Source organism: Triplophysa rosa, linkage group LG21, assembly GCF_024868665.1.
Source record: "Triplophysa rosa linkage group LG21, Trosa_1v2, whole genome shotgun sequence".
Lineage (NCBI taxonomy): Eukaryota > Metazoa > Chordata > Actinopteri > Cypriniformes > Nemacheilidae > Triplophysa > Triplophysa rosa.
Genome location: NC_079910.1, coordinates 16,628,226 through 16,648,889, shown reverse-complemented (window position 1 = coordinate 16,648,889; position 20,664 = coordinate 16,628,226). Strand labels below are relative to the sequence as shown.

General features: G+C 36.9%; 1 protein-coding gene across 2 annotated transcripts in view; it reads left to right on the top strand.

Annotated features, from left to right (window-relative positions):
• The window catches only part of samd10b (sterile alpha motif domain containing 10b), a 62,635-nt gene that overhangs the window by 24,225 nt on the left and 17,746 nt on the right, over nt 1–20,664 (top strand). For both annotated transcript variants that reach the window (XM_057319082.1, XM_057319083.1), the window contains exons 2-3: nt 6,549–6,727; nt 20,489–20,657. In XM_057319082.1, the coding sequence (XP_057175065.1) occupies nt 6,549–6,727; nt 20,489–20,657 (348 nt within the window). The remainder of the gene's footprint in view (nt 1–6,548; nt 6,728–20,488; nt 20,658–20,664) is intronic.

Below are 20,664 nucleotides of genomic sequence, written 5' to 3'. Positions count from 1 at the left end.
ACATGTTTTGAGATATGGTACATGTCTTTGACATTGAAATCAGTGGGTGTGTACTCTGTTGCATATGTTTATTTAATAAGTTAAGCTTAAATATGATAGAAGGAAGCAAATGTTGAAGACAAGGGTGATTAATAGAAACGTTTTTACTTGTTACCATATTCATGTGCTGTTGTATAGGATTTAGTGTAAAGAAATGTCCAATGCTACATAAAAGTGTTGCCATAATGTTATGGTACATTTTTAATATAATACACATTACCATTTAAAAATATCAACACATTTGACTTAATTTGTTGCTCATGGACTCGCTTTGAAAATAGGTTTGTAGGTTAATATAAATTTTATTTTATATTGCATGTTTTTAATGGATGGTTTGAACCAGACAATGAAGAAAAATCAGCCAATAAATAACCTGTATTTACTGTACTGTTACTCAATACTCTTTTAAAACAGTTAATTATGAAAGATATGTTTTTACTTGTTACTTAGTTATTTAATTTACCTATTACATAATTCCCATATTACTATTTATAAATTTGATGACTTTTGTTTTAAATGAAAAAGTTCCGTTTTGGGGGTAAGATTTGGGTAATTAAAGTCCAGTGTTTGAGTACATTAAAGGATGTTTTGTTTTGTCGACATAAAGATGCTGTTTGACAGGTGAAGGACTCTTGGAGAGTGCATAAGGGAACAGTCATTTCTTAAAGAGGGATTAAGGTTTTGTCCAAAAGTGCTTGCTAATCTACTGCAGGCTTTGACTTGGAATGACCTTCCCATAAAACCGCACCAAACTGCAGGATAATTGCTTACTAATGGCTGTCTAAAAAAAGCAGCAAAATGTCAAAGGAAGTTTGGAAACTTTCATGATTAAATTTTTTGTCCGAGGAGGCACAAGAACATCTAAGCCTTTCCATCAATCACATGGGGCAGGAGAGTGACTCTTTCAGGGTTGAAGACATTTACCTTAAGATTCTGTTTCTCTCTCTCTCTCTGTCTTCTGTTACATGTATCTAAGCGGTTTAGTGCCTTGCATCAGCACTCAAAGAGCTTTATAAATCAGCTTTATAAATCTCCCCACCAGAATATTTAATGAAAATATTCAAGAAAAGAACATCTTTTATTTGACCTCTCGTGTCTCTCAGCATCCCATCCACCCCCCATTCTTGACAGTGGTGTTAAAAATGCCCTTTGTCTACATACTGAAGGACTTGGGTATATCATTTGTGGCTAAGGTCTCAACCCAATGAGACCAACATACTATTATTTACTTTAGACGCCCTAATATACACGCCATCATTTATTCACCATCATGTCACTCCAAATCTGTATGACTTTCTTTCCTTAGCAGAAAACAAGATATTTAGAAGAATGTTGGCAACCAAACAAGTCATTGACTTCCATTGTGTGAACAAAACCACTGAGACATTTCTCAAAATATCTTCTCCAAGACATTTTAAGCCATTATTTACTACCAGAAATCTTTGGTGAAGAGTGAAATTGCACTACACTGAGATAAATGTAAAAAAATGTATTACTGTCACATTTATATACAGTTCATCTGTAACATCGTTATATTACATGCATTATCCAGTACCTCAGAGATGACGTATTTTTGTAGGTCAACCCGGAATGCATTTTTCCCATAGACTTTTGGAAGCTGGCAGAAAATAAGATCTGTGATTAACAAATGTTCATGTTGTTTACATGTTTTGTCTATCAAGATAATCTTTACAAGCCAACACAATATTTGCTATTTTTGAAGCCTAAATACAACCGGCAGAAGTAAAAAGCTAACAAACAGAGACTACACTACAATCGCTCGATATCAACGTCACCGCCATCAAGCCTCCGACAACTTTATCAAACTTTATTAAAAACGTGTTCTCTGGTAAGTAATCAGTATTACTCCGTGAATGAATCCCCAACAATGTTTTAAGAAATTTGTGCCCATGTTGCATTATTTGTGAGCTTTATATGCGTGATGACGTCTAACTTCCCCGCCAAAGGAAGTAGTCGCTTTTAGCGACTTGTTAGCAACCGCCGTTTTAAAGACGCAATAAAGCTTTAAAAAATCACAAGCGGGTTATAACTGGTGTGTTTTATGTCGTATGTTTTATGTCGTAGATTAATTATTTCAGACAATTTACCAAAAACCCATTAAAAAAACTCATAGACTTTGGGGCGATGGAACCGGAAGTCCTAAAATGCTAACTCGCTTCTGGGGTTTGCATACAAAAATACGTCAACTCTGAGGCACTCCATTGCATTGATAGTTTAGCAGCATGCCCATGTAGGCAGAAGAAAACATGATGACTCCTCCTGTAGATGACTGACAGGCATAATATAATAGAACATAGCATTTTTAACCACACCCCTTTTTGGAGTGATGGAACTTTTCTCTTTTTCAGCTCAGTTGCACAGTTCTTTCTGTAACCCCCCCCAACCAACCCACAGATTGACAGTACACTCCTAAAAATGAAGGTGCTTAAAAGGTTCTTCACAGCAATGCCATAGAAAAAACATTATTGGTTCAACAAAGAACCATTCAGCCAAAGGTCTCAGCCATCTCTTTCTTACTTTTTTATAATCTAAACCTTTTTTCGCCACAAAGAACCTTTTGTGAAACAGAAAGGTTCTTCAGGTGTTAAAGGTTCTTCTATGGCATCGAAGAACCTTTTGAAGCACCTTTTATTTTTAAGAGTGTAATACGCCTGTGACTTCAGTTTTTTGTTCTGACCAAGAGAGAGAGAGAACAGCGAGCAAGCAGAAACAGGAAACGCACCACTGCTCCCTGACAAACCGCTCCTCTCTCACACGCTTCTCGCTCCCTCTTTCCCATCACCCCACCATTACACCATGAACTTGACCTGCCCTTTGGGATGGGTTTTGATAGATGGAGACACTTTTATTTTAGCTGTCAGCATCTTCTAGCCAGAGATTCTGTTGTCCCACAGCCGCTTTAACAGTACTTCAGTTAACACTGGCGTAGTGGCGACTCAAGCACTGTTGGAAACACAATGACCGCTGGCTGTTTGTGTCGTGAGATAGTGAGGGATTCTGTGCAAAGAGCTTAGAGACCGGCTTAACCAGACAAAGAAAACTTTTTTTTAGAGTTATGTAGGGCTACCTTAGTCCTTAGTGAGTTTTGTGAATGGTGTTTAATGTATTATTTACAGTTTTTCTTTACCCCCCCTATTGTGGTGTCGCTCTCTCTTGAATGCTTTTGCTCTCGTTTTATAATCTCGTATGTGCTGGTATCATCTCTTACCCTTCATTAAATATTTTGTACTTGCCAAGTGCTCTTTGTAGCACTAATCACATTAGCTATGCTGGCAAAGGGCTTACGTAAGAAAGCCAACTGGTGGAGAGAGAGAGAGAGAGAGAGAGAGAGAGAGAAACAGGGAATAAGGAATGAGGGAAAGAGGAAATAAAGACTAATGACCTTAATGATCTTGAACTATAATGATCTGGTTCTTTTTTAATGCTGGAAGATTAAATAAAGCAGATCAAGACTGTAATGCCCAATTCACATTTCGCGTTATTTGTGTGAGGTGTGGGTCAGATTTTTGTTTTGTTTATCTAAATTCGTTGAAAAATGTTTTGATTTCTGGTTTCTTAGTTTTAATTATATAAATATTATTTATATATTATAAATATATTTTGTTCTGTATTGCTAAATATAAGATTTGTTATAACTTTGTAAAAGGCATTAGCCTATGCCTGCATTATAATCCTTATACACTTTCTGTGATGTATTTATTAGGTATATTTTATATAATAAGTTAATATCAAAACTATGTAAAACGGCAACTCAATCAAAAATGTAATCACACCTAGAACCGAAGTATACTTAGTTTATCTCACTCAAAACATTGAGCACAAGTGTATAGGGCAAATATAGTTAGGCTTAGAAGTATGCTTTTGTGTAATTTATTTATGGGTAGCCAATGTTTCTTAAAGGAAAATGGATTAATTTATAAAAAAAATTAAAAACTAACGGAAATGTAAACACGTGTAGAGAATACAACATATGATATAAGCTAAATGAGCAAAGTTGCCAGAAATATTGTTTGAGGCTTTTCCACTAAGGCGAATGAACCATAAATATTATCAGCTGTCATTTTAATCTCCCTCTTGACTCATTTGATTGTTCCGCACACAGATTACCTATTATAATTTATTTCAAGGGTAGTATAAACTGTACAAATAAACTGTCGTGATTCTGGCTCGTCGTGTCATGTCTTTCTTGATCTTGTGGTAGAATCACGGCAGGATCCCTTGTTATGTGTGGAGAGAGTCATTTTGACCCTGTCGGCCTTCGATACTCTCTCCGGTCTTTGTCTGTGTTCCCGCCCTTTTGTATCTCTCGTTATTGGTTGTTTATTAGTTCATGCCCCACACCTGTTCCCCTTTGATTTGTCCCTTTATTTAATGCCCCTGTGTTCTCTGTCTGGTGTCGGATCATTGTTCTGTTATGTTGCACTGTGTCGTGTGGGTGAGGTCTTGTCTTGTCTTGTCTTGTCTTGTCTTGTCTTGTCTTGTCTTGTCTTGTCTTGTCTTGTCTTGTCTTGTCTTGTCTTGTTAGTTGGTTAGTTAGTCTAGTTTGTAGTGTTCCTATTCGTTGTGTCATTAGTTTAGTCTTGTCAGTTTAGTTAATCTTGTTCTTGTTTTGTTATGTTTACCCCCACGCGGGTCCTTGTTTTGTGTTTTGTTTATTATTTATTATTAAAGTCTTGTGTTAACCCCTTCACTGCCGTTGCCTGCGCTTGGGTTCTTCTTCCACGCCCTGACCGTGACATAAACTTGATTTATCTATGAACACCAAGTAATGAATTAACTATGAACAAACGATGAAGTAAGATGAACAAATTCTGTGAAAAAAACATGTTTCTCATTGTTAGTTCACGACACCAAATGCTTTAACAGATTGTAAGATATTGAATCTTATTGTGAAGTGGTTCTAAACTATTACACAGATTTTGTCACGGTCCTGCCTTCTTGTTTCTGTATTTCTAGTCGTGTGGCAGGATCGGGACAGAGCCCTTAGGTTTTATGTGAGAAAGCCATGGGTTGTTTACGTTTTTACATCTCATGTGCTTTCTCGTGTCTTGTCATTGGCCCCGCCCCTCTCATTTCATGTATTGCTTCCCTGACATGTCTAATGTTTCCCACCTGCTCTGGTCAATTATCCTTCGTTTGTCTTTCCTCATGTTTCATTTTCTTGTTGCTCGTCCGTTGTACCCCGTACCTTGTACATTGTTCTTGTGCTGTGAGTTTGCATGCCTTCGTCGTGATTCCTGTGTTTCTCGTGCCTGCCAAGGAGATTACCTTTGTGCTTACCTGTCTGTATAGTCCTCGTGTTATGTTCGTGTTCCTTTTGCCTTGTCTCATAATTTAAATTACCTTGTCTCGTTTTCGACGTTGTGTCGAGTTTTTTTGTATTATTATTTATTTTTCCCCCTCGAGGGAAGTGTTTTCTTTGAGTTCTGTAGGTTAATCGTGTCCCGTTTTTCCCCCATTGTGGCTTGTTGTTTTTGTTGTCTTGTCTATTAAAGTATTTGTTAACCCCGTCATTGCCGCTGCCTGCATCTGGGTTCTTCTCCACTGCGTATCCTGACAGATTTAGCATGAAAATGCAGAATTACGTTTTTTTTATATCGGGTTTCAAACCAATAAAGACATTACTTGTTTTTTTAACACAAGGTCATGTGACATGTATTGTTGCATATTGTAGGCATGTTGTTTCTCATACAAGATTTACAAATACTAGGCAGTGAAGTATCGGGAGAAGTCTCAGTAAGCATATGAAACACAAACTTTAACTAAACGTTAGGGGCTATTCGGGTCAAAGAAGACATCTAGTATGCATGAAGGATATGATAATTGTGCTGTTGCATCATCACACAGATGCCGACATAATGAAGTGCACACATTTACATTTTCATGACCAGCTTCCTGGTCTTCTCCTCAACCTGACACAACCTGTCACTGTCTGGGGTTAAAGGTCAGCTTGGACTCTCAAGGGCATCTCTGAAGAAGACATTATGCATGTGCTTCTGTCTTTGAGATTCAAAGCACAAGTAAAAAGTTGATCAGGCTCGTCACCACTATATCGGACAATTTTACTAATAAAATGTGTCTGCAGTATTAACTATAAGGTTCACTTGTCATGTGTGTGTTTTCCCCCCACAATTTGTCTATAGCAGAGTATTAGAAAACCACCCTGTGAATGTTAATGGTAAAATAAATGTATCACAGTGACTCTGACATTCTGAAAACAGTTATGGTTGAATATGTTATGGCACAATGACAGACCCTTTGACAAAACCAATGAATTTATGTTGTAATGACGGCCTTTAGAAGCCTTAAAGATACTTTATGATTTTGAATTTGTTCTCTCTCTCTCTCTCTCTCTCTCAAGATTCAAAGAAGCTTTATTTGGCATGATAAAACAAATTTTACATTGCCAAAGCACAAGAAAATTAAATATAAACATTCTCTCTCTCTCTCTCTCTCTCTCTCTCTCTCTCTCTCTCCATCCCTCACAGCTGCGTCCAGCTTCAGTTTCTGTAGGGCTGCGCTGGAGCACACGGTCTCAGTGGAGGAGCTTAACTACCAGCTGCCCCGGAAGGCCGGGGGCAACCTTACCTGGCACGACAGGCACGGGCAGAGGGTGATGAGAAGAGCTGTCAAACTGCTACAGCAGCCCGGCACTGAAGAAATACAGGTACATAACCAGAGTCGAGTTAAAGGTCCAGTGTTTAATTTTTTGGAGTATGAATTGACAGAAATGCAATATTTTGTCATGTTGTTTCTACAGTAGCCCTAAATGGACAAACTGCTCTACAGAGCGCGTTTCGTAAATACATAAGTGAAAACATGACATCTTATTGGGTGAGCAGTGGCAGATGGTTGCAATTCACAAACCCGACTGCTAGATGCTGCTAAATCTCAGTCACTGGGCCTTTAACGTAACCATTAAATTGCAAGTAACTTCACATTTTAACGTAAGTTGAAGTCATAGGGTCCTATCGTACACCCCGCGCAACGCGGCGCAAGACGCAGCGCAAGTGTTTTTGCTAGTTTCAGCCCGACGCTGTTCTCATTTTCCCGTCCTGCACTGCGATGTTCAAATAGCAAATGCATTTGCGCTCATTTGTGCGCCCATTGGCGTGTTGGTCTAAAAAAGAGGTGTTTTCAGGCGCATTGTTGGCGCGTTGCTATTTTGAGGAACTGAAAATAGACTGCGCCATAGACCAACGCAAACCTGGTCTAAAGTCTAAAGTCAATGGCGCAATATTTTTTTGCTTATTTAAAGAGCGAGTTAGTAGAAAATGCGCCTCTAGGTGGGTCCACAACGCACTTTCACTTTACTTATTACACAGAGGGAAGCGCAGCAGCACACAAACATGCCAAATATAAAAAATAAATGGATTACAATGTAAGATAAAAATCCGGCTTGTCCTGTAGATGGTCTGCTCGCACGCTTTAACCTCACGCATGAGCAGATGCATTTCCCCTCTGGAGAAGCGTCCAGTCTTTGCTCTTGTAAATAGCGAATCCGCCGTGGCGCGAGCGCAACTGGCTCTTAAAAGGAATGAGAGATGAGACACTGATTGGTTTACTGCACGTTACTCCCAAAAAAACACCCATGACTCATTAAGAGAATCGGGACAACCCATTTTGACCATGCGCCCGGGCGCGCCGACCGCTTTCCTGTCGTTAAGCTAGTAAAAGTGGATTCGGACACGCCCTGAGTGCACCTGCACTGTGCTTAGATCGTTCAAATAGGGCCCATATTTTCATATTTCCCATTATGACCCAAAAATCTTACGGATTGGATCTTTAACATTCTTTCTAAATTATTCCTTTCTTTGCATTTTCATATCAAGATTTGTTTGTTTACTGCATTGGCACTATGATAGTCTGTATCCGGTCATGACCGGTTCCCTTCTCATCTGAACTATCCGTCAATGCTAGCTTTCTTTCTCCCTGCGCACTTGAACTGTCATATCAGACTCGTATTTCACCTGCAGCGATAGGAAATGTGATGTTGAGATATTAAAGCTCCTCATTATCTGTGCCATTACTCAAGAATTAAGCTATGCTTGATCTAAAGTCTCATGGCTTTGTATTAGCCCACACAAATGAGAGGCATACACAGAAAGTGATTCCCGTTTTTTACGCCAACCTTGAGAGCCGTAATGAGTTTCTTAATAAAACACTGTCACCTCTTCAGGACGCTATGATTTTAATGAGTAAATTTGATTAGTGTGTTCTTTATGCTCTGCCTGTCATGTCGTGAATAATTGATCTGAATGGAGCGGCTTAGGAAATATCATTTTGTAATGTGTCATTTTAAAACAAAGGCTTAGCGGAATGGCTGACAGGGGTGCATGATTTATTTATTTTTATAATGTTAAATATCTTTGTTCTGGTTGACAGAGAACAGCGTGGAGATGTGTGTGCGTAAATGGAGCTGTCTGGTGTTGGGAGAAGCTCTTTAAATAGAATGGATTTTATGCCCGTCTCCTGGTCTCAGGATTGGCTCAGATGGGCTCAAAATGTGTGCCTGTGTGTGTGTAAATAGGAGAAGGTCACTGGCGTGTGTTCATACAGACAAACGCGCGCACACACAGTGCTAACTGGCAAAATTCAAGGTTATAACAACTAGAATAAAGGCCAAACCTTAAAAGGGTTATTTCCACTTGAATTACAAACAGTGTGAGCTTTCAGATCCGGCCTCTGTCCATTGGTCTACAAATGTTAACTTTGTCACGGATTTATCCTGTCCTCCTTCAGGCATTTTCAGCTAAAGGTGAAGCGTTTAATTCATGTGACACTGACATCACCAAACTGAATTGGAATAAGGTGGTTTTTTAAGCAGGTTTACAAAACAGCCACATTTTGCCGTGTTGCTGTGTCGGGCCGGTTAGGATGGTAAAGCAAACGAGAACAATATAAGAGTAATGTTTTGTCTTAATGTATAAGCTGGAATCGTGTATTAACATAAAAAAGTCAATTATATCTATGATACGTGTTATATTCTCGGTCATATTGGGTATCGGCCGATAAATGCCCATTTGTAGTGTTATCGGTATCGGCCCGATATTAAAATCAGGTCGATATATTTAAGCTGATAAATTATGAATCCTTTCCTCTGGTTGAAGCACTTTAGCTGCACTCTGCTCACAGTTAAAATACAGTACAGTACGGTCTTTCTGTCACTTACTGCTATTAGCGAAACGGTATGTAGATATTTATGAATATGTAAATTATAGGAACAAAAGCATACTGTTTGAAGCAGATTGCTGTCTAAATGATTTCTGTCTTAAGAACCTGTTAGACTTGTGGCTATTGAAAACACTGGGATGCACTGGAAGAACATCTATAATTTTTTTATTTAATAAACATTATACCAGAGAAGTTAAAGAATCTTTAACTAGTATTAAGTAGGCTTTACGCTACTTTTTAGTTTGTAAAAGTGTACTTTTAAGTATATTTTAAGTGTTACAGCAGTAAACTTTGAGCACGCCTACACAACTATTTCACAACAGATTTTTGTATGTACTGTACTGCAGCTATATTAGCGTACTGTACAGAACAACTTTTTAAAGTTAAAAATGAAGTACGCTGTCAGTAAAATACTAGTTTAGTATTTTCTTGTATTGTAAGTGAACTAAGTGAAGTTTTCTTTAAGTGAACTTAACATCATACTTGCAGTTGTAAAGTTTCTGTTTTGTGTTTCGTTGTGTCTTTCATTTTAAAGATTAGTTTTGTAGTTTACTTGAATTTTCCTGTGTATGTTAGCCCTCATGTTCTGATTGTCTTTTGTCAAACTTTGTCTATGTCTACTGTTGTTGGCAAGTTAATAGGCTTGGTCGACTTCGAAGGCGGATGACATCAAAGTACCGCGAGAGCGATTAGAAAGACCATAAAAAGTTTGCTTTCAAATCTCTCTCGCGGTACTTTGATGTCATCCGCCTTAGTATAACATAAACTGTTGCAATGCAATACATAATCTTGTATCATTGTACACAGGATGTGATGTAACTGTATTGCAGAAGCTACCCTGTAAAAATATCTCCCATGCATCAGCCAGGCCTGTTATCAAATTTGCTGTCCCAATAGCCCAATTTCCAATTAAATTACAACAATAATGGGGAATATTTGTTAGTCTTCAATCCATCGTAGCACTATAACAAGATCATATTAGAGATTAAACTTGGATGTGGATGGACTCCAATTAGCGTGACAAAATGATGTCCCGTGGAATATGCGGCATTGTGCCTTATTCCAGCCAGGCTTATCTCACAGGGCCAGAACTGGCATGAAAATTAGTTTTGCTGATGGGACTCATGGTAAAGATAACATTCATTTATTGCATTTGGCTGAGAACTGGTGAAGGAATGATTAGGGTTAACATTTGGTTTGTTCAAGGTGAGTAAGGTGTCAGTTTGCTGTTGGCAAGATTGTCAAGGATAGAAATAATTAGGGCAACCGAGACCATGACTAATGAACGGCGTATGAAGACCATCCCGCGAACAGTTTATTTAATTACCTACAAGATGTTCTTGTTGTTCTTTTTTTGCATCTTGTGAATGTGTAAGACACATTATTTTTAGAAGTTACGCTGTAATTGAAGGATGTCCCTGTCATTGTCATTGCATGTAACACATCGCTTGCATGTAAATGAAAATGAGGCTTTATTATACCAATGCACTGAATTCACAATTGCCAGTGCTAAGTATATGACTTAATTATATTTTTGCCAAAAAGATACGATATGGTGGTTCGGTAAGAGCAAATTGTGGGATGAGAAATATTGAAATAAATCAAAATGACAAAAATGTCGACTTTTAATTGCAAACTTGGAAAATCTGATCCTGGCCTCTGACATGATTGGCCTCTGAGATTTTAATATCTCTAAAACATGACTATTTTCTCCGTTTAATATTATTGCTGCCTTGTTGAAACAATTAAAATATTATACAGTAGATCTGTCATTTTTCTTTGTTATGGGGGATCATGCACAGTCAACCAGTCGGCATTGCAAAATAAACCCTGACAGGGTGATCAGGACCCCCTTGTCAATTGCGTTCAGTGTTAATTTTGTGGGCGTGTTTATGCTACTACATGATGTGAATCCGGTGATAAAACAACCCGACAACGTGTGGAAATGAATGACGCTATAAATGATGTAAACGTTTTTACAGGGTGATTTTATCACTGGAGGTAGCAGAGTGTCTGTACTGTTGGTCATAATGGGCGTTGGATGTCTTGGCTGTATTGGTTGGCTAGCCATAGCTTTGTAAATTTGATAACAATTAGGAGATGACTAACATTGTAAATCCGACAAACTCGCCTAGAATTACCGACAATACTTGATACTATTTGCGTGATTATCTCCATCTTGAAAAAATTCACAAAAAATTGCAGTTGCCACATCACATCACTGTTCATTATGTTCGAACTTTCAACTTTTGTATTGAGGACTATGCATGTTCGATATTTTATACACATTTTTTTCACAAAACGGTAAGCTCATGAAAACTGTGAAATAACACAAAGGAAACTATAAGAATTATGTTGAGACAAAGCCAGAAAGCGCAATTTCCAGAAAGCGCAATGGGAGTGGACATTTCTGCAGGTGATTATTAATAAGGCGCACATTATAAAACACAGGCGCAATATCTCTTTCTCATAATGACCAACACAATCTACTAAGAGCAGCTCAAATTAGCTTGGGGTTTAAGACGTGCTTTTTGGGGGGGCGTTTAATAAAGCCACAAGTACCATTACAATCACAGCCGCAAACATTAGTAAATCACATTGTGTGATTCATTTAAAGGGGTCATATTGGATGGCTAAATAGACACGCCTTCTTTCTTTGTGTATACATTTTGGGCGGGTGTTCTTCAACGCTTCTCACGAACTGAGGTAGAAATGTGGGGGCGTGTTGAAACGAGGCGTTTAAGGCAGGTTTGGATGAGTCTCCGCTTTTAAATAAAACATATCTTTTGGTTTGAGACTTGCTATTTTACGTGTCTAATATATGCATGAACAACTTGTAACACACCAAAGATACAGGAAAACACAAAATCGCGTCATATGACTCCTTTAAATCCTCTCCTCCCATGAAGTTTGCGTCTGAAGAGGAAACTCCTACAAATGCATATGCAATAAGGTCAGTCGCAAAAACATTCCTTTTCAGTGGTAATTTTCATTGCGTGTCTTTAGTAAATACCGACAAGAGGCGTTTGTGCTGCCGCAAGCTGCGCATCATTTTGCCTAGAATTTACAGAAATGTTCTATTGTCATTTTATCAAGCAGCTTCTTGGGGTTTCACCTCGCTAAATTTCATACACTGGACCTTTATGCAATTTACTTCTATTCTGTGCTCTTTCTGGCTGCTTTTTTTCATTATTCAGTTAAAATCATCCAAAGATAATTTTCTTAAAGGTTCTGTGTGTAGATTCTAGCGGTATCTAGCGAATTGCAACCAACAGCTCACTCCTCCCCTCCCATTTTGATGCACTTTTTAGCTTCTTTGCCAAAGAAACATGCTCTGTAGAGCAGTTTGTCCGTTTAGGGCTCCTGTAGAAACAACATGGTGAATTCCATGCAAGGGGAGTATGTATGTAGATAGAAATAGCTCATTCTAAGGTCATAAAAACATAACGCTTCATTATGTAAGATCTTTATACATCTCTGAAGAAATAGTTATGCATATTATATTGCATTTCTGATCCTCCTTAATCTCACACAGCTTGTAATGAAAAAGGTGTTTATATTTGCACAGTTATATTTTTTCTGTGAAACTAATTTCAGACATTTAAGCATACAGTACACCTTAAGATCAAGACTTTTAAGATAATGAGAAACATTTTACTCAAATGTTCTAAAACTTTTGACCGGTAGTGTATGTGTACTGAGAAAAGATACACTGTAATAATTAATACTGTAATAATATTATTTTTTATTTATTTTTGTGATGTAAATTTTGCTCGGCACTGCATTGTGTTTTAGTGCTGACAGAAATACCCGTAAAAGTAACGGAGAATGTACTGGCAGAAAATGACCAGTACATTTTTCATAATTTTTTTGTGAGAGCGAATTTGAGAGAGAATTGCGAAAGATTAAATACAAGATTGACAGAAAAAAAACCAAGTACACTGTGGGAACAGTAGCAGGCAGCGCATTGTTTAGCATGCAGTGGGTTTAGTTCATTAAAGCCCAGCTCTGATGGGGCTACCTGAGGTTGACAGCCAGAGGAGATTGGCCTCCAGATTTGTTTAGTTTCCTCATTATCGTCAAGGTTACCGACCCCATCAATGGCACAAAACAATTTCGAAAAGCACACAGATTACCAAAAGTCAGCAAACTTTGCCAGCTCGTCTCAATTAGGCGAAATAGCTCAATCTTTTCAGGATCAGTTTGCAATTCTCACTCAATCTACGATGATGAACAAATTCCAACAAAACATTTCCCCTGTCCCCCCCCAAAAAAGCTTGTGAAATGTGAGGTGATTTTTGGCGGTGTATGTCTGAACAGATGTTGTGGTGACGGTTCAGGGCTTCATAACGAATGCAGAGCGGCGTCATTCAGTTCTCACCCCGGCTGAAGGGATCGTCGACTTCTCATACCTGTAAGCTGTCCTGAGCAAAGGATTGTGGGAAAAGAGACCGTCTGCAGGAACAGGATTACAGCTTGAAAGATTACAGGTTAACGTAGAGATGATAAAGGAAAGATTGATGGGATGGAGAAGAAATTAGATTGTAACTAAAGATTCAGATTATAAATCAATTTATCTGGAGATTCAATCTGCAAAATGTTTTGAATTGAACCAAGTCGAATTAGAATAGAAGTTAACTGGACCGATTGAAATAAATTGAATGGAACAAAGCCCGCACCAAACTAAATTGAACTTAACCGAACTGAACTACACTGACCCATCTTGAATTGAATCTTTCTAAACTGAAGTGAGTGTAATGAAACAGGATTTAATAGGGCTGTCAAACGATTAATTTTTGATTAATCACATCTAGAATAAAAGTTTGTGTTTTCCTAATATGCGTCTGCGTACTGTGCATATTAATTTAAATTAATATTTATGTTTATAATAACATACATTTGAGAAGATTGTAAAAATGAATAAGCATTTATATATAATTTCAATTATTGGTAATTATAAATAAATATAATAATTTAATATTTAATATTATTATATTAATTTATAATAATAAATATTTCCTCAATATGTATACCTGTATGTGTTTATAAATAAAAAAATTATATGCACAGTACAGAGACATATATTATGTAAACACAAACTTTTATTCTGGATGCGATTAATCGCGACTGATCATTTGACAGCCACAGCATTTAACTAAATGGAGCTAAATGAAACAAAATAGAAGTTACTTGAATTATATTGTACAGAATTAAACACATCAGAATTAAACTGAGAAAGGCAAGTAAACGTTTCCATTTACTTGGACGAAACCACGTTTGAGTCAAGGAGTGATAAACAACAAGGTCACTGTAACATCATGTATGCTTACACATATTGAATCGACTAACTCATTCTGATTGAAAAGCAAAACGGAGTACAGAACAGAGCGTGCAGCTGGGGGGGGGTGTGGCGGCTGGAATTTTAAAGAGATGTCACCCGTCTAGGCCTTAAAGTTTAATCCCCGATTCAGCTCCAGTGAAGGGAACCAGAGATGCACCGCAGTGACACGAGGAAATGATTCCAGATGGAGAATAAAAAAGGACAAAAAGAAGGATCAGACACAAAGAGAGAGAGAGAGAGACAGATATGAGTGGACATGAGATGAGGAAGAGAATAACAAAAGTGTAGGATCAGTGAAACGAGGGATTTGACTGAATGAATAAAGGTGAGTTAGAGGACAGTTGAAAGAAGTTAGCAAAGCAGGAGAGGCTCCAGAAAATCAGGATGAAGAAGAAATTTGGAGCCGTCTGAGACGCTTTGAGGGGAAAAACTCCAGCGAGACTCGGATGATGATGATAGATGAATAATCTACACATATAAATCTCACTGATTAAGAATTTATGGCAGAGCTTCAGAGCATCATGATGAAGGGCTCTTGAGAAAATATGAAGTGAAACGACATGAGCTAATCCTGCCAGCAGAACTCAATAAACTGAGAAAGAGCTCAGCTGCGTTTCATTACACACTTCACTTCAGAAACACTTTCGTTTTGTATGAGATGAATAGATTGTTTTTATATTAAGATAAGATTTAGAATTAAATATTAGAAGATTTTTGCCCAACAAAGTTCATTTACACATATCGCGAAATAGCCTTATATTTAATGCATTCAATCCCATGATGCATCACCAAGAAAGATACAGTAGGTATAGACAACAACATAAACAAATGTTATGTGGCCCAAACGTAACTTCCGATAGACCTCGGCAAAAAATCTATAACCGTTGAGTGGTTTAATGTAAGTTAATATGATTCATATACAATAAAATATTTATATAAACTAAATATAAAATAAATTGTTATATTATAATCAAACACAGACCCAGGCACATACGTTCGATAAAACCGTCTATAAATATAACTATATTAGCATCTACACAAACGTATATTTTACATGTGCATGCTCTTTATACTTTAATGAATTTTGATTGTCTCTCAGTGTTTTATTGTTTATCAGCTAAAATATAATGGCTCTGAAAATGATCCAGACTATATTGTTCTTTTGTATTGTTGTCATTACAGTTTGAAAAACTTTGTTTTTATTTTTATGGTTTTAGTTTGGATTATATCAAATGTATCTGACTGTATTCAAAATATTGCCGTACTGCTCATACACTTGGCAGATTTGCAAATTTTATGTTTACATAACATGACCACATTATATAACAGGGCACATGTACGTGATACTGTATCCCAGAATGCATCGCATTGCACTTTTTTTTCGCTTTCATGAAGTAATATCAGATGTGATTATTCTAAAACTGATCAATTCTCCTTTCTTTCCCTATTTTTACATTAATTATTATTCTTTTTATATCACTATTTACAAAATTCACTTTTTATAGCAATGCTTTTATTTTTGTTTGATAATTCAACATAATACTATAAAAAATGATTTAAAAATGTTTCAAAATGATATATAATACATAAATAAATCCATGAAGAAATGTAAAAAATGCGAAAATAAATAAATAAATACAGTAATTAATTGTCTAAAAATGAATGAAAAAAATGATATTTAAACGTATTTTATTTATTTCTTTATTTAAACATTTATTTATTTGTACATTTTTTATTTCTTTTATGCATTTATGTTAATATATATATATATGTATTTCCGCATTTTTACATTTTCACATTTATTTATTTTCACATTTATTTATTTCTACATTTCTGTGTCCATATGGTAATGAGGGGGCATGTCTAGCTTCAGACATAGCAGTCGAGCACAGAGTGCTGCTGTAGGCCACAGACCAACTCTAAGGCCATAGTAACATCTTGCGCTCTGACAAAATGACATGCAAGAGATGAGTGTGACCACATGAAACAATAATATAGTATATTACAGCATTTACTATAGTAAACTGCAGCACACTATATATTACTGTAATATTTACTGTAGTGCACTATAGTACTATAGTAGGATTTAAGAGCCCATAAGGAAATCAACCATGATTTATCATAGTGTAAGTGTAGAAACCATGTTTTTTGGCAGATTTGTATGACCACGTTTCTGTATTTATTTATTTATTTTCGCTTTTTTACATTTCTTCGTGGATTTATTTTTGTATTTATTTATTTTTAATTTTGGCAGGATTGGAATTCCATAATTCAGGACAGTACTGAATAAAATTTCAATAAAATTTCAATGAACCCGGACACCTTTTATTTTTTTTTAATTATTCACATTTTGCCTATTGGGCAAGGGGTTTGAAACTTATGGGCATAACAGTAGTTTAGGGTGCTTTTGCAGATTGTAAGAGTCAGAGAATCACAGATTGTTTACATTAACTGCCTGTGTTACAGTTTATATTCATGTTTAAATGAAATGAATGACAATAAAATTCCAAGTAATCACTTCGGTAATCTAAAATACATTTTTTGGATTTGGACTGTAATTTGATAACCACCCATTTAAAAGTAACTGTAATGAAAAACAGTCTCTCAAATTTTGTATTTTAAATGCGTAACTAAGTTACATGTATTTCGTTACTCCCCAGCGCATAATGTACAGTAAACAGTATGTATGTAGTAGTATTCTCAACAGATGCTCAACCTTCTAGACCTTAAAGGATTACCTCTTCCTCCCTTTAGCATAGGAAGACACAGCTGTTCATCTAATCACACTGATGTATTCAAAATGGCTGTCCAGACCAGATCAGGCCGCCCCTCTCCCCATCCTCTGTGTATTATTAATGACTGTACGTTTCAGGCCAGACAGAATCAGGTCTCGCTGGTTCAAGGGTGGATGCTTATTGCCCAGAGGCTGGTTTGGTAGAGATAGAGAGTGATGGATAGCTGGGAAAGAAAGAGCGAGTGTTGGAGGCGAGAGAGCAGAGGATGATGGTGACAAAAGGGATGACAAGCATCTAACACCAGATCCTGTTTGCTCTCTGCCTCTTCTCCTTTGTCTCATTCCTATTTCCCAGAAGAAATAAGAATATTACTTATCAGAACATGAGCCTTTCTTTATCTTATTCAGCTTATACTCCGTCATATGAATGCTCAGTGAATGTTATGTTTAACACAATCTTGTGAGACAAATTTATTTAACAGCTGTGTCTGTTTTCATGGTAAATCATATTGTTCAGTCTCTCCCTCAAGTATTCATCATCCTTATGATGGATTTCACTCACTGACTCGCTCACATTTGATAACAATATGAAACAAAATGTGCGTGAAACAAAGTGATGTTTGTGTCGTGCAAAATCGTTGTCTCTCTCGCTCTCTGTCTGTCTGTTATCAGACTAAATGTCTGTATGTTTCCCAGATGAGAATGGACTTCTGTCTACAGGAGCTGATTAATGTCTGTCAGACGCTGTGAGCGTGTGACCTGCAGCTCTTAACAATGGACACCTCATTTGCTACCCGCTAACAGCAGCTGTCTCTTTGTTTACGAAAATGTTTTGTACATATATTTTTTTAATGGGCCCTTATTTCCTAAAACAGTACAACACAACCCATCATAAGCAGGGAAGTCTTTACAGTTGCTTCTATATGACTAGAGGAGTAGGAAATGACAACTCAAAATGTCACTCCTCTGACCAAGAGATTAAGGGACTATTACACGACTATCACATTATGACCACAGGACACTTTTGTGTAATCAATCAAAAGACTTGTACAGTATATGTATGTAAATGTAGTGTGTTGAGTTTAAAATTCAGTTTCTCTGTGTTATATTTGAGTATTTTCAAAGTTGTCATTGCATTGGAGGAATTTCTATACTGGAATCTTATTGGCTGCTTTTTATTCCTTATTTAGTCCAAGTATTTAATAAAAATTGAAATGAAATAATTTAATATGTTGCCACAATTATATTTTTATCTACAAAAGTCATTTCAAACATTGAAACTTTCACAAAAATTTAAGATCATGAGAAAAATGTTCGTCAAGTGATCTTAAACTTTTGATTCATGATAGAGCACATGTGATGTCATCATTTACTCACCCTCAAGTTGTGCCAAATCTGTATACATTTCTTTGTTCCGATGTTTGGAAGAATGCTTGTAACCAAACAGTTCTTGGCCACCATTGACTCACATGGTAGGAAAAAATGTGTTATAAATTTCTTTGTACTGTTGAACACAAAAGAAGATATTTTTTAGAATGTAGGACAGCAAACCGTTCTGTCTTTTGACTACTTTTGACTACTATTGTCATTTTTTCTATGATAGTCAATGGTGGCCAAGAACTGTTTGGTTACAAGCATTCTTACAAATATCTTTCTCTGTGTTCAAACAAAGTGACAGATGACAGAATTTTTGAGTGAACTGTCCCTTTAATATAAATATATCAATAATATGAATGTCTCAGTGGTCTTCTTTTTATTTAAAGGGGGCTAAAAACGAATATTATCATTGGTTTTAGATGTAATGCAATGTGTATACATGATTTAAGGTTCAAAAACGCTGTATTTTCCACATACGTGCATGTTTGTATCTCCTCTTTGCCCCGCCTCTCTGAAACGCGCAGATTTTTTACAAAGCTCATCGCTCTGAAAAGCGAGGTGTGCTATGATTGGCCAGTTCACCAGTGTGTAGTGATTGGTCGAATACTGCAAGCGTGTGACAGAAATGTAACGCCTCTTACCATATTTGGAACATCAGGTTACGTGCATATACATTTGGGCGGTCTTAGTCAAATCATACCACCAACTGACGTAGATTTGTGGGGGTGTGGTTACACGAGGCGTTTCAGGCAGGTCTGTAATACTGTTAGTACTGTAAATCTGTAATACTTGTTAAACTTTCATGATTATTAAATGTCACCATACAAAGACCCAATGTTTCATTCCGATTGAATTTTGGAATAAATTAGCCATTTACTAAGTTTTTTTTAAATATACTTGTTACCTTTAACAGCCTCAGGAGTAAGACACACAAGGAATTACAACATACAGGTCCCCACAAAATTGTAGCTTTCACGATGCAGTTACAAAGGAATGAAGTAAAGTAAACAACGAGCTGTAGAGTGAGTCACACTGTAAGATAAAACATTATGGTTTTACATAAGCATCGCTTCATTTTCTGTAGTAAAAGTTTTTATTGCAGTTCCTCGTCTTCAGTGTCCTCTGCAGAGAGTCATAAAAGTGTGATGATGACCTTTAAAGTCATTGTGGCAGTCAGAATGATGCGTGTGTATAATTAAAAGAGCATTGTTTACACAGACGCGTGTTTTAATTATCACTTTCACCCGTAAGGTATAAAGACAAATCTTTATGTCTGTCTATCTCATTATATCTATCCACTTGATTTTTTTTACGGTTTATTTTAATTTTGGAGATGGACAACTTTGCTACATTTACAAAGTCATTTTGGATGAACATGCACCTTGGCAAGTCTTCCTTCACCAGAGCGTCATTTATAGGAATACAACTGAGGCATCTTGTCAATATCTACAGTCTTTGATAGAACAATTTCAGTCATGCTGATAAAATAAGCCGAGAGAGAGAGTGTGAAATGAAAACAGTTTTGTTTATGAATGGAACACAGACGAGAAAGAAGCGAACAATGACCCACTACTAAGAAAAATAATTAAAGCGAAAGTGAGACGTGACTCAGCTTTCACATTCACTCATGCATTTATTCAAACTGTGTGATGTTGTGTGTCGGATTTTATTTCTTTAATCCTTATTCTCACTACCAAGTAGGATTAGAATGAAACATGTCTATATGTACAATACACCTCATTGTAGTAGAAATTATGATCAAGAAGATTATAGTTATAATGGTGATGTTTCTCTGCTTATAGATCCAGCCAGGTGAAGCCTTCACTGTGTATCACACCAGCCCAACGCTCTCCAGTTTATGCAAACCAGTGGTGCTGTGGACCCAGCAGGACGTGTGTAAGTGGCTGAAGAAACACTGTCCCCACAATTACCTGACCTACGTGGAGGCCTTCTCTCACCACGCCATCACAGGTACAAA